Consider the following 15,537-nt stretch of genomic DNA (forward strand, 5'->3'; position numbering starts at 1 on the left):
TAAAAGAAAATTATAAGTTTGTTTGGTCTAATTCTCTAAAACTTGTTTTTAAAAATTGTTTTTAAGTTAAAAAATAAAAAATAATTTTTAAAAATAAGTTACAAAAAAATATGGTATTAAAGGTAATAGTTTCAAAATATCACTCCCCGGCCGTTTTTTTAATAATAAAAAAATATTTAATTAAAATAGATGAAATAATCCTAAAGCTAATCTTCTCATGTTTGTTTTTTTTTAAAATAACCTATTTTTGATATAAATATATTTTATCGTTGAAGTATTTATATTTATATCTTCAAATAAAATATTATTTTTACAAGAAAAAAATAAAGGTATTTTTACAAGAAAAAAATATGATAGAGAATTAAATTAAATAAAAAAAATTACAATGTATGTGAAATAAAAAGAAATGGAAATTTAAAACCTATTTAGAACTTAGAAGAAGAGTCGAGCGTCGGAGGCAGTCAAAAGCAGAGTGAGAGCAGAGAAAAAGAAAAAGAGAAGGTGAGAGGTGGGTTGAGATGGCGTCGGGAGCAGGCAATGCAGGGGTGGAGTGGCACCAGAGGCCTCCAAACCCTAAAAACCCCATCGTCTTCTTCGACATCACCATCGGCACCATCCCCGCCGGTCGCATCAAGATGGAGCTCTTCTCCGACATCGCCCCCAAAACCGCTGAAAATTTCAGACAGTTCTGCACTGGCGAGTACAGGTTTTTATTCTTTTCTAACTTCACTCATTTTCTTATTTTCAGAATGATTTCCTTTTCTTTTTCTTTCTTCTTTTTTGATGAAAACAATAATGATTTTGCAGAAAAGCTGGGTTACCTGTTGGTTACAAGGGATGCCAGTTCCACAGGGTCATCAAAGATTTCATGATTCAGGCTGGTGATTTTGTCAAGGTTCCTCCAAACTCCCTACTTCTTTCTCTTCATAAATTAACCGCTTTTTATTATTCTTTTCTAGTTGTCTCATTTTCTTCTCTCCCTTTCCAGGGTGATGGTAGTGGATGCGTTTCCATCTATGGAAGCAAGTTCGAGGATGAAAATTTTATTGCTAAACACACTGGCCCTGGTCTCTTGTCAATGGTATTCATTTTTCCTTCCTCATGTTGCTTCTTTGTTGTTACTTTTTCTTCAAATAAATTTCAGCAATTAGATTCCTGATTTATTTCATGATTTAACTATTGATTATGTTGATATCTTGGATGGGTTCCATTAATTTTTGGGTTTTCCTTTGATTTATTGTTTTGATATGTTTGCACATCTGAATGAAAATTAAGTGCCTGAGGGCTGGAAGTTTCTCCCCTCCTGCCTAAATCTCAATCTTTACTGAAACTCAAAAAAATCTCAGACATTTTGAGTGAGACCCTAAGTAACTGGAGATTATTAGTATTAGACCAAGAGCTTCTTTTTGGATACCTCTACAGTCTCAATGCCTGTAATGCTCCTTGGCTAATTGACTTATAATCACGGATGGTATTGGATACCTCTACAACTAGTATTGGATAAGTTGTATCATCATTTATCCTATTTCATATTTGGTTGAATATAACATAGGATAAGTGATAAAATAACTTGTTATATCTCATCCCAACAAACATAGGATTGGGTATGTTATTTCATCTCTGACCCATCTCTTATTATATCCAGCAAACCAAACATGACCTAAGTGGAAACATCATTGGGAAGCATAGTGTTATATTTCCTTGAATTCTTGGTCTAATGTATGGGGAAAATAAACACAGGCATAAGCAACTTTGCACAATTAGTTTGTCTTGCTTGTGCATGTTTACTTTTTTCTTGTGGTTTGAACTTTCCTGGATGCTTGTCTATGACATCTAGTATGTTAAAAGGTTATGACGTTGGTTTTTGATAAATTTACTTCCTAATCCCCATACAAAGTAATAGGAAAAAAAAAAATGTGATATTACTTAGCAATTCATCATTTAAATACTGCAGAAAAGGTTATCATTGGAAACATGGTGTCAAAGTTTGGAATAGAATTAACCTCTTAAGCCCTGATCACTATCATAACCGTGAACCAACTACCAAGTCCTGCCAACTCACTGGTTTCTTGCAGTTTTACTTGGGAATTCATGTTCCTGGAGTCTGTTCACATAGCTTCTTGGTACTTCTGCATTAGAGGTTGTGAGGTTGTTTGATTGGAAATGAAAATTTTCACATTTTTTTTTCCAAGAGGCAGGGGACTAGGATTTTGCTGTTATGATCCTCCATTTAGGTTGTTGGGGAGCAAAGGAATTTTCCTGTGGCACTTGGACAGGCTGGCCACCTCATCCTCATACGGTCTAACATGTTCTGTAGTGCTATATAATCTTTCATGTTATATGTACAAGAGGAATTTGAGTATTATGTATTCAGTTCTATCAGATTTGAGGATTCTTTAGTGCAAATTTTATCAGGATGGTGATATTTTGGGTAATGTGAAGTGATTATTTCCATGTCATGATTGGTTCAAAATTTATAGGTTACCAGTGTTTTCCTTTCATCCATAAGAGCCTCTTTTGAACTGATTGGACCTTTCTCCTGCTACTTGATTCATACAAATAAAAGCAATTCCTCAAATTCCTTATTTTGTGGAGTTGGTGCTTTATCTAAACTCACAATCAGATTCATAGCACCCTTGAGGCCCACTCAAGTGGCAAGGGGTAGGGCTGGGGATGTGGGAGGTTCCATGTTCATTTGTAGGACTCCTAACAGGGACCAAAAGAAAATGTGACCAAAAGGAAATCTTGCCAAACAATCAGATCCTTAGTGTTTGCATTATCAAACCAGCTGATTTTGGAGAATCTTGAATGAAGAACCATTCCTTTGTTGGGAGGTCTAGAGAAGCGAAGAGCATAGGCTTGTTGGATCTTCAGCTGGAATTGGATGATGCATAGATTGTTTCAAAGTACTTGGGATATTTCATTAAATGATGAAAAATTTGATCTATTGACAGTTATAGCTTTACTTTTATTCCTTGATTAGCAAACATACAGGTCGGTTTCTTGGCAAAGGGGGCACTAACAAGAAGCAGTTACGGAAAAACATTCTGTTTTAGCTTTTGTATCTCCTTTATATGTACTGTTTGCTTGTTTAAATCACATTTTTTTTCTTTGTATTGATGCTGGTGCCCTGCTTTCCATTTGAAAAGATCTCTCATTTTCATTGTATTTTTCTTCTGTTTCAATAAAATGTAGCTTCACCATAAAACATTATCATAATCAAATTTAAAATCAGTGCTGAAATTGTATGATAAAAATTCTGGATGCTCCAAGCCTTCAAAAGTTCTAAAATTCTGCTGTGTCCATATGCACCCAAACAGACATAAAGTACCATTCTCTGCTCAATCCTACGATCCTTACCTACTAAACTGCCATGTACTAGAGAACTTTATGTACTTTTTCCCTTTGATTGGATGGTATTTGTTATTTTCATTTCAAAGGCATGCAAAAAGTACACTCTTGTGATGTGAAATTGGTTGCTTCCCAATAGAACAAGTCTAGTTGAAATAATTAACTTTTAATCATAGACTTCAAAATTAGGCTAATTATGGTTTTCCATAAGGATGCGGACCAACTGCCTGTCTGATTTTTTTGATTTTTTATTTTATCAATCTTGATGTTCTTTCTGAACTTCACTCGTGGTATAAAACCTTGCTCCAAATTTGTGCATGACAGTGAGATTCCATTTCCATTACTGAAGAGATTTATTGTTCTCCTTTTGCAGGCAAATAGTGGGCCAGGTACCAATGGTTGTCAGGTAATTCATCAGATATAGTTTTTCTTTTTCTTGATTATCAATTTCAAACACGCTAGCATTCTTAAGTATGATCTACAGTACTCTTCATCTTGGAGTTCAGAAACTGTTGGATGTTGCAATTTGTTGAAGCACCCAATATTGTTTTTATGAAGCAAGATTTTAAAGCCTTTCTATTTGTACCTGAATTGAGGATCATGCTTTTGGTAGACAATGTTTCAATTCAACAAGCTTGGAAATTGTTGAGGGTATACATGCCCTTAATACACCAGTACTGCAGGTTCCCACCTTGTCAATCACACACACACAACATACTTGTGATGAGGGCAAACCCCATCATACACAACATACATACATACATACATACATATGTATGTATGTATGTATGTATGTATGTTATGTATGATGGGGTTTGCCTTCATCATCAGTATTGGGGCTCAACCTTTTATACATCAATTAGCAGCCTTCTATGTCCATCAGAACTGCTTCTATAGTTGTTTAATCATTAAAATGAATAAATCTGAGTTAGAAGTCCTACAAGGCCCTAAACAGAACCTTGTTCTTGTGTTATACGCTTGAGATTGAGTTTAAAGCAATGCCTTTTTCTTTTTCCATGGTTCTTGAATGTATTGGTAGATTTGATCATTGTACCTTAAAAAGATTTTAATGTTTTTGACTTGGTTATAAATTTGTTTACCATATTCATTTGAAGCTACTTTTGCTGCAGTTCTTTATCACATGCTCGAAATGTGACTGGCTTGACAACAAGCATGTGGTATTCGGGGTATGTTCTCTAATCTCTTGCCCTCTGGGTTCTTTGTAATGCCTTTCAATATGCTGAAACCAAAAATATTATGTCTTTACAAGACCAACGTCTCTGCTTGCGACTAAGATCAGGTTGGGTTGGTTTCACATCAAACATAAAGTGAACCGAAGGACTAGGCATCATCAACCCATAAAAGAATCCAACCTGAGAAACTAAACCAATTAACAACCCAAGGACTGAGCAGGCCCTACCCACCCGATATTCTGATTTACACTCAAGTCAGGTCAATGATCCTTTGTTGGATGAAATTTAATTGGTGTTTTGATATATATATATATATAAAGATATATGAACCCTATTTGAGGTGAGGTGTGGTTGGATTAGGTATGGGCTTTTCCCTGTTAATTCCTTTGGCAAAGGCCAAAAATGTTTGGTTGTCTTTATTTTTTTGGATAAGTGGTGATCTCTGAAATGATACTCATATATCTAATTCTGCAGAGAGTTCTTGGAGAAGGCCTTTTGGTTGTGAGAAAGATCGAGAACGTAGCCACTGGACCAAACAACCGGCCTAAACTGGCATGTGTGATTGCTGAATGTGGAGAAATGTAGAAGAGGTCAGTTTTTAGTAGTCCTGTATACAGAGTCAAAACCTGATTATGTTTCTCTCTTCTCAAATCTAAATAACATTATAAATGCAAGAGCCTCTGGCTAATGGATTGAAGCCTAATCAAAATATTGCCCTGCTTTTGGATGGATGGTTTGAACATTTGAAGATGTAGTACTCTCCCTCTCTCCCCCTTTTCTTTTAGTGGTAATAAACATTCATATGCACTGAATACTACTGTCCTGCGAGGACAAGTTTACGCCATGCAAAACCATCCTTCTCGTTGTGTCCCATGAGATTGTAATGTCACCTAGAATCCCATATAGGGGCTGAATATAGCTCAAATACTAATTGTAAGGATTTACTCCCTCGATTATAGATATCATATGTTTTGAGCTTAATGAGCTTTCATGACTTAAAAACATGTTTTCCGAACTCAAAATTAAATTTGGTCATATCCCTATAAAAATGAATTACTTTAAATAAGTTTACACAATATGCATTGCAGTGATTCAAACAAATTCATTCAATATGATATAATTACAAAAATACAAGTATTAGAGTATATATTTGGATCGGTTTCCATTGGCTAGGAAATACGAAAGCCAAAAAGACTAAGAGCCTGATTAAAAAACAGTTTTTTGTTTTTTAAAATAAAAAATTGTTTTTAACAAAAAAAACTGTTTTTAAAAATTCATAATACAATTTGGTTGTTCTTTATTTTTAATTTTTTAAAAATAAAGTGAAATAGAGAACAATTTTTAAAGAATAAGTAGAAGTTTTTATTAATTTTTAAAAACAAAAAAAAAATTGAGAAATTTTTAAAAACTATAAGCAAATAAAATTAAATTGATATCATTCTTCTTGGATTTTTAGGACCAAATATCGATGTCAAAAATCCTCACATATAATCTTTTTTAAAATTACATGTACTTTTCTTAATTTCTTTTAATTTCTCTAATTTTTTTCATTAAACAAATAAATTCAAAATCAAATTATATTCCACACATAAAATTTATTAATTTTTAAAAATAATTTAAAACTTAAAAACCGATTTAATTAGTATTAAAAGGTTATAGAACTCAATAACATTGCAAATTTATAATCCAAAATATATTTTAAATAACTTTATTAGTTTCTTCTTTACATATATCAAATTTTTACAATTTTTTTATTAGACAAATAAACTTCAAATTGAGTAAGATTTGATATATTAGATTTATTAACAAGTCTAATAATTTTTAAGAATAATTAAAAACTCAAATAGTGATCTAATTAATACCAAAAATTTGTCTAGCATGACTATATTGGATTTATTAATAAGCTTAGTAATTTTTAAAAATAATTTGAAATTCAAATAGAAAATCTATCCATTCCAAAATTTTATGAATAAAAATTTATTGACAATGACTCTATTATTTATTTTTTTACATATGATTATATTTTTATAATTTTTTTTTATCAGATAAATGAACTTCAATTCAGACGTTTTTATTGAATTTATTAATGAGTTTACTCACCAAAATAGATTTAATTATTATAAAAATAATAAATCAAAATTGATATATTACAAGGAATGACTTTATTGTTTCTTCTTTATATAGAACAATTTTTTATTTTTTAAAATTTTCTTACTAGGTAAAGAGATTCTAAATTAAGAGAGACATAGTTAATAATTTTTTTTTTATTTTTATGAATAATTTGAAATTCAAAAAATTGATCCGATTAATTGCATATTAAATCAAAATATTCTAGAATATTGTGTTCATAATTGAGTATCAAATATGTGTAAGGAATGAAAAATTTGACTCATTTACATATTAAAAAAATTAAACTTTATTCATTATTCATAAATAAAATATTACTAACAATTATTTTTTATTATTATTAATATTCATTTTTAACCAAAAAAAACACAATTATGCTTTTACCAATGTGTTAATATCTATATTTTTCTTAGGAATACTAAAATAGTAGTTTTTTTTTTTACAAAAAATATAATTTATAATTTTATTATAATGCTACTATTCATGTTTTATTTTTAAATTGAATTAAATTAAATTAATATTATATAAATTGAATTTACAATGTTTTTTATGAAATCAAAATAGAAAATTTATTTTTAAAAAGAATCCAATCCGAATAAGTTTTTTATTGTTTGTTTTTAAAAACAATTTTCTAAACATCCTTATTTTTATAAAATAAAATAAAATAAATTATTTTTTGTTCATTAACTTAAAAATAATTTTAAAAAACAAACGTAACATGGTGAAATGGGCTTAAGTTTGTTTCCACAAATTTCAAACTAAATTGAACTTCTTAATTCTCAAAAATTGAAAACACTTGATCAATTTGATAATATTTGTTTTGGGCTTTCTTCAATGGTGGCCGACCGGTGACTAATGAGGGTCAACATTTAATAGCCACAAAAAATGTCACAAAGAATTTACATGTACTTTAAAATTATGGCATGTTTTATGAACCAAAAGTTAAAAATGTTCTATTGTTACATATAAAATTAGATTCTAAGCCAAGTTAAAAAATAATCAACTTAGTCCAACTCAACCCGTTCTCTAAATTTGAGGTATTCAACCCAAGTTTAATTCAATATTATTTCTTTAGGCTCAAATTAAGTTCAATATTGGTCCGATTGCATAATTCAAAATTCATTTATAATAGTATTTAAAAAAAACTTTATATATAAATTTATATATCTTTCTAGAAAATGAAAAATGAAAAGTATATGATATATGATATAATTTTATATTTTTTCTTAAAAATCTAAAAAGAAAATAAATATTATTAAGCATAATAAGATATATGATAAATATTATAAAATGATTCAGGTTAGAATTGGGTTGTCCTTGTTCAAACCTTAACCCGAGCCTAACCCAAATTGAATTCAAATTAAGCAAACCTTAACTTAAATCATAACTCGAATGTTGAAAATGATTGCTTAACTCCATTCAAATGTCAAGTTAGTTTGGGGTTGGAGTCGTTGGATGTATCAAAAGTCTACGCCATTAGACTTAATCATTTCTCAATTTAATGATTGTGCATCTTTGTGTTGCTTGCAGATATGTCAAACTCCAAATCCGTTTTCTTAGTAAGGGTTTATTAAGAACCCTAAAATTATCGATGCTTAATTTACAAAATGAAATTTGGTATTTTATTTTCCAATTTCATTAACCTCTAAACCTTTAAAATTGCTTTTACATAGTAAGGACTCATATTGAAGTCCCTTGGCAAATATAAAGAGTTCTAGTCCAACAAAAATGAGAGCTTGGAATCTCCATATGGTGAAATATGAAAATAAATAAATAAAGAGCGAAATTTCAAAATTACGTATATATTGGTAATTTGATTTGTGTTACAAAATTTTTATTAAATAGGCTAATATAATAATAGATGAAATCAAAGAAATAATTAAAAAAAATTAATAAAAATAAGAGCCTAGTAAAGAAATCAAGAAATTGGTAATAATAATATTATTTCAAGGAAAATTTATAGGTTTTTCAAGATTGAAAATGATCGATTTTGTGTTTGATTGATATTAAAATTTTATAGAAGAAAAAAATAAATATTTTTTAAAACTTACAAATATATTAAAAAAATTTTAAATAATGAAAAAAACAAAACGACGTCGTTTTAGATAGAAGATTCTATATAGCTAAATTTCAGAGGAACTTGCAAATGGTTGAAGAGCAGTGAGGAAAAATGGCGTCGGTGATGCTGAAGAACGTTAGGGTTCCAGCGAACTCAGCGAGTCTGGAAGAGGCTCGGAGTCGGACCTTCGATTTCTTCAAGATGGTTTGCAGATCCATACCAAAAATCATGGATATCTACAATCTCGACGACGTCGTTACCGTCTCCCAGCTTCGCTCCATCATCGCCTCTGAGTTCCGCAAGAACTCCCACGTCACTAACACTAAGGTACTGCCCCTCTGCTTTTCTTGTCCCTTTTCCCCTCTAAAGCGGCGTCGTTTTTTCTGGTATGTAATCTGGTTGCAAGCCTGGCCTGTTTGGTTGTTCTGAAAAGGTGGGAAAAATGGAAAATCATAATCAAAATCAAAATTTTTTCATGCATTTGGATCGAAGGCGTGACAGCGTGAGGCCTGTTCAAAATTTTATTTATTTTGTTCCTTTTTGTTTCGTCTCAATTACCTCGGAAACCAAATGGAGGGTAAGGGCGTGTTTGGATGAATTGGGGAAATTGGTGGTCCCATTGTGATTTACGTGTATTTGAATTTAACAATCACTACATTTGATTCATTGTTGGTTTTGATTCATGTATTCTCTACGTATTTCAATTCTTGCGAAACCCATCTTTTTGGATTATGAATTTTGGTTGTTTGGTGCGTAATGTGTGCTCTTAGTTGGCTAGTTTTTGTGATATGGAGAATCTTTCATCTTAATAATCCTTTTTAATTCTTATGTAAATGTTTCAATTAGTTGGGGAATTCGAATTAGAATTGGTTTTCCACATTGAATTATTTATGTTAAAAACGCAAGAAAATCCATTTTCAAATTTATAAGCCTCGCCCATTAGGATTTATGATTTCGTCTCCATGTTAAAAAATTAAATAGTTGCTTATTGAATTTGAAAATTCCTATTAGTTTAGGACATGCTGCGTATCATATTCCTATACAAATTTTGCTTGACTAGTTTGATGTTCTTTATCATTGAAGTTCTTTTGTGCTTCTTGAGGTATCTTTATTATTGAACAAGGTGTGTTTTGAGAAAAATTTAGATGGAGAATCTACATTACTTAAATGGAGTCTCACTCATTAGAATGCATCAAATTTAGTAGAGATAAGCACTGTAATGTCAGGAACTTGTATCCGATTGTGGTAAACTCAACATAAAACTCAATGTTATAAATTTAAACGAGCTTTTTAGTTTAAAAGTTTTGACCATGTGTCCTCAATCTCAAAGATTATTGGATCATTGGGAATCTCATGAGAACAATGATATCATTACTGTTATTTTTTTATTATTCTAGTTATTTCTTTTAAATTTTTTACTCTTTTCTATTTTCAATATCATTGAAATATTCTTTAAGAATTTTTGTGGCTGAACTGTATCACTACAGCATTTCATAACTTGATGAAAGACTTGCCAAAGGAATTGGTACTTTGGGGCAGGCTTTATAATCTATGGATGAAAGTGGTGGCGAGATACAAGTTTCAAAACAATGCTGGGAAATTATAATTGTATTGGGATCTTATTAGCTGGTTGAAAAAGTGAGAAGAGGGGAGGTTTTTTGGTGTTGAGTTGGGGGTTATTGGTGTTGGGTTTGGGGTAGGGTGAGGTGGGGTTGGCAGGTTTTAGTCTTGTGTGGATTATTTGCAAGCTTCTTTTTCTAATAATGGTTCAAGAATTTTTGTGGCTGACAGTTCAATTCCTCAATGCATCTTTTTGCTTCGTTGTATTGCCTTTGTGGCCAGTTGATTGAGCACAGTCTGAGGAGTTAGTCGTGTTGCTCCAGAGTAGTGTCCTTGGTCAAGTCATTTTATAAGTCTCATTGAAGCCATAATGCAGTCTTTTTGGAAGAAGTGAATGCTAAGATTTTCACACGAGGGGGAATAGCTCATCTGAGGTCCTTGGTAGGTGAATTGTCATAATGAATGTTTTCAAGTGTTCTGTTTCTGTGTAATGGACATTTCTAGTACGGTTTCTCTGAGTCTCTTATTTGGTCTTAGTTGGCATTCCTTGCTCTGTTATTCCATTCTTGTTCTCTAGATGGATCTTTCTCATCCATAGTGATAGTTTTTCTTTAAAGACTCATTATTGTGAAGAAAGTAGATATATCTAATATGAAAAGACAAGGGATGTGTGGAAGTTATTCTTTACTTTGTTTGGAGTGTCTTGGGTGTTTCCTTCCTCCGTTAGGGAAACCCTCTTGGGGTGGAAGGGGTCTTTTGTAGGTAAAAAGCACAGGACAGTTTGGGAAGTATGCTTGTTTTGGTCAGTTTGGAAGGTAAAGAATAGAGTTGCCTTTGAAGAGTATGTGCTATCCATCCAAAGGATGAAAACTTCTTTTGTATATTTACTTTAGTCGGAGACTAAATTGTTTATAAAATATGGTCCTTCGACGTTAATAGATTTCATTGATTAGGTGGGTTTCCGATGAGGAGGGGTTGTTTTTTTCTGTATATCTTGTTGGACAGTTTTTTGTTTCAGTTGTAAGGGGGTCTCTTTCCTATACATCTTGGGCCGCTATTTTAGCGCCTCTTTGTAATACAATACTTTTACTTATCAAAAAAAAAAATCTAATATGAGCAGCTAACACAAAATTATTGATTAAGGCTTAGTTGAGATTAGTACACAGTAGAACAGAGAAACAATTTTGGGTAACTTGGACACATGATGAAATACAACCTATTCAAATAGGTGACTTGATGCTATATGTTAGGTTTAAAAATAATCCTTTTAACCTTTATATATATATATATATATACACTTTAATGACCTGACCTAACGACTTTCTTGCTCAATTGACTTGGTGGAATGAGGTAAATATAAGATATATGACTAACATAATATGCATAATTTGGAAACTTAATCTTGTGCCTCCCATCTTGTTTGAGGTGCTTTTGGTAACTGCCTTGTTGAGTTGAGGAGTGCTTGTTTGCTTTAACTAATCGGGTTTACTTCAAAGTAGGAGCAATCAAATACCACCATTGGCTTCACATCATGGTGTGCCTACAGAGCAAGCCTTTTTATTATTTAGTAGGAATTGGGAAAATTCAAATATGCTTTCAATTAATTAACTAATTCTTTTAATATTGGCATGGCAAAAAATCAAAGGGGACCCAGTAGAACATACAGGCACACATACATCCTGGTATTTTATTTATATATCTCTTGATTTACATTTATTCTCAACTAACATCTTGAGGTTCAATTTGTCATTCAAGTATTTTACTGTTGTGGCAAGGTTGAACTTGTGAAAATCCTTGACAGTGAAGGTAGCTTAACTTATGAGCTTTCTTTTTTGGGTGAAAATATGAGGAAAGAAATGTGGGGACACCGTCAAATTATTAGTGGAATAGTGGAAGGAAGTAACTAATGTTCCTCTTTATCTTTACAATTTCCTTTTCCTTCCTTTGAATGCTAGTCTTAATTGTCTTGTTGAAGAAAGGGCTAGTTTGGTTGTTTGATTCTTGCCTTTTTCCTTCCCCCCCTAACCACCAGGTTTGGAAAACCCTTTTCTGTCACTTAGAAGTCTGATTTTCCATGAAAGTTTAGTTTGCCTTTGCAATCTTCTTTTGATTCAATGCTTTGTGGACTGGAGTAGGACACCTACATAAATGCGATGTATTCCAATCTAGTCAGGCCAATTCTATCAGTGACATTTGTTTGATGTTAGTGTGAGGATCACCTGTTGAAGGATTGTTTTATGATGTTGTTTGGTATTGCTTCCCATAGAACCACTTGGTTGGAATGAGCAACCTTCAATTGGTGTTCTCTATCTTGGTATTTCTTGGGTGCTTCCTCCTGTGAAAGGACTTACTGCTTGGTGCATGTGAGTTTTGTTAGGAGGTTTAAGATCTTTTGGAGGCTGGCCCTTTCTCTATCGCTTTGCTGTATCTAGAAAGAGCAGAAAATTTTTGTATTTCTTAAGAAATTTCTTTTCGATCCCTAAGGGCATCAGTTTGCTCCACTTTTTTTTTCAGCTACTGGCATTGTCTTTTTACAGCCTGTATACAAGGGATGCTCCCCCATTTTTTCTAGGTGCTTGTTTAATGTATTTTCCTATCAATAATAATAATAATTAAACTAATATAAAAAAAAGGAAAGAAAGAAGCTTTGCTTGCCCAAAAGTGTTGCCCAGAAGCTTTTTGCTTTCTGAGAGGTTTAATGTTAAAGTTGTAACCTTGATTGCCTATTACTTTATCTTTATAGTTGGGACTTTTTTCTTCAATTGCCTGTAACAAGTCCTATGCTTTCAAAAGGCCAATATATGAAGCCAAGCATGAGTTGATGGAACAAAGGATAGCATAGCAAATGAGCTCTTATTTTACGCCTGAGATTGGCTTGGCTAGACCCAAAAAAACTATGGTCTAGTTTTCATGTTGGTGTTTATCAGAGATTTAGTTGCTGCCTCATGCCTGAAGAAATTGTTGAAACTCATTGCTTATTTGCCTAATGGTGACATATTTTTCTGATATTGGCTCAGAAGAGCAACCACATATGTCAACGAATATGTTGTCAGTCGAAATTTGTAATGATTGTGGTTCTCCGGCATCTTCTTGATGAATTTGAGAAAAAACTTGCAGGTGATTGACATGCTTCTTTTCAAGGGCATGGAAGAGTTCAGGAATGTTGTAGAGCATTCAAAGCAACGTCACCACATCATTGGGCAATATGTGCTGGCTAGGGAACATCTTGTGCAGGATGCGGGCGCCAAGGACCAGGGCATGTCTGAATTCCTAAAGAATTTCTATAGCAGCAACTACTTTTGAAGCCTTTCCAGTCTGTTATGAATTCACCTCATGTGGGGTTTTGCTTTTGGATGTAGACTCCAAATAAATATGATCTCCAATTTGTATTGTAACTTACTGTTGGATAATGATCAGTTATTATTTGTCTCAGGGCATTTGAAGACCTTGATGTTGTCCAAAACAGGCTCTTTTGCAGAAAATGAAATGAGGAAATTGTGTTTTATGATATCATTATTGTCCCTTTTGCATAAGGGGATCATTTGTCTGATTACCAAAAAGTTTAAAAGCTTATATTATTTGGTTGCCTTGAGGGAGGTCCATTTGAATGGAATCACCTAGTTTGCTTTCATATGCATCTATTTCAATTTGCCTCCATCAGAGTCTTGTGCTTGTGAGATGTCTTATATGGCTCTGAAAATGTCTTGAGAGCCAATTCCTGGTCCTATTTTTCTAAGAATGATGGAAGTACAAATTAGGGGGAAAAGAAATCACCTTGTGTTCTTAAGAACACTTCTCCAAGTTTTAATAGTTGGAGAAAATGAAATTTTCTTATTTTCTCTAATTTTTATAATTTTAAAAAGTATTTTTAAATATATGAGGTATTTATTTACTTTTTATATAAGATTCATATTTTATATAAGAAATTCCCTTTTATAAAAAATAAAGCATAAAAAGTGTATTGAAACATTACCATTGTTGGCCAGCTTTGTGAAAAACAAGTAACCTCAATCATGTAGATATTATTTAATATAAGCCCAAAAGACCATAATGGCTTTAAAACACATTTATAAGGTTAAAAAAAGTCTATACATATATAACCATTAAAACTCTTTCTTTTATCTAATGTGAGGTATCACACTTGCTACCAAGAATATAATCTTTAAATGTATGAGGATCATAATTCAAATTATACAATTGTTGTGAAGCTTGAATCGGCTTTATTATGCTATGTAAAGGATGTCTAGTCGAGTTCCTTGTTGAGCTCCCGATGCTTGAGTTGTTTAGGCTCATAGGGTTGAAGGGGCAACATCCCTTGGAGATATTTTTTTTATTTGTTGAATGATGAGCCCCGCTGGTATTTAACCCTTTTATGATTTAGGGTTTAGTTAAAGAGTGAAAGAAAATAGCGTGTGACCCCGATTGAGAGGAGAAGAAGAGCTTTCACCATTTTAACATTTTCTACCTTTGGTGGATAAATGAATTATTGAGTGTTAGTGTGTTCCATGGAGAGAAATCACATTAATTATCAAACCACCTCAAAATCTCTTATTTTTTATTTTTATTTTTGTATTTTTGCTTATGTGTGTATGGTTATGTTAAATATAGTAATTGATCTCATAAATTATTGGAGTGTTTCAAGTTTCTTATAGATTCTTTTTGGTAGAAAAAATATTATATTGAGTATTACATATGGATATTTCTACATGGATATATGTTTTTTTTTTTTTTTTAAGTTATAGCTATGAATAATTTTAAATTATTAGAGGGAAATATTATAATATTAGGTTGAGATTGAAAAAATTATGAGATAGGTAGAACAATAAGAGAGAACGTGAAACACCTAAAGGAGCATCGCTCGACATAGGATATGACTTAAAATTCAAGGAGATATTAGAAACAAAGAACCATGAAGGGCCTGTTTGGGAATAAAATCTTAGATATGAAAATTGTTTTTAAAATATATTTAAAATATTAAAAACATTTTAGGTTTCAAAACAAATTTTTGTTTTACAAAAATCAAATAATAATTTTCAAAAAATGTTCTTCAGAATTATTTTCAAAAACCAAATAATAATTTTCAAAAACTATTTTTCAGAATTTATTTTCAAAAACTAATTTTCAAAATTATTTTCAAAATAGCTACCAAACAACCCCAAACTTATTTCAAAGTTTGAAAGTAGTATATGATTCCACTTAAATATAGATATGATTACAGATTTATAAATATAGTCATAATTAGTCAAA

The 15,537-nt window shown here is 31.8% G+C and overlaps 2 protein-coding genes across 2 annotated transcripts; both read left to right on the plus strand.

Annotated features, from left to right (window-relative positions):
- The first annotated feature begins 462 nt into the window (after positions 1–462).
- On the plus strand, positions 463–5,294 carry LOC117927716 (peptidyl-prolyl cis-trans isomerase CYP22). Its single transcript, XM_034847372.1, has 6 exons — positions 463–706; positions 808–895; positions 989–1,081; positions 3,725–3,757; positions 4,482–4,538; positions 5,019–5,294. Exons 1-6 carry the CDS (start codon positions 519–521, stop codon positions 5,127–5,129), a joined length of 570 nt encoding a protein of 189 aa, XP_034703263.1. The 5' UTR covers positions 463–518; the 3' UTR covers positions 5,130–5,294.
- A 3,531-nt stretch (positions 5,295–8,825) lies between these two features.
- On the plus strand, positions 8,826–13,803 carry LOC117927612 (NADH dehydrogenase [ubiquinone] 1 alpha subcomplex subunit 6). Its single transcript, XM_034847221.1, has 2 exons — positions 8,826–9,057; positions 13,408–13,803. Exons 1-2 carry the CDS (start codon positions 8,842–8,844, stop codon positions 13,591–13,593), a joined length of 402 nt encoding a protein of 133 aa, XP_034703112.1. The 5' UTR covers positions 8,826–8,841; the 3' UTR covers positions 13,594–13,803.
- Positions 13,804–15,537: the final 1,734 nt, after the last annotated feature.

Source organism: Vitis riparia, chromosome 13 (genome assembly GCF_004353265.1).
Source record: "Vitis riparia cultivar Riparia Gloire de Montpellier isolate 1030 chromosome 13, EGFV_Vit.rip_1.0, whole genome shotgun sequence".
In the NCBI taxonomy this organism is placed as follows: Eukaryota; Viridiplantae; Streptophyta; class Magnoliopsida; order Vitales; family Vitaceae; genus Vitis; species Vitis riparia.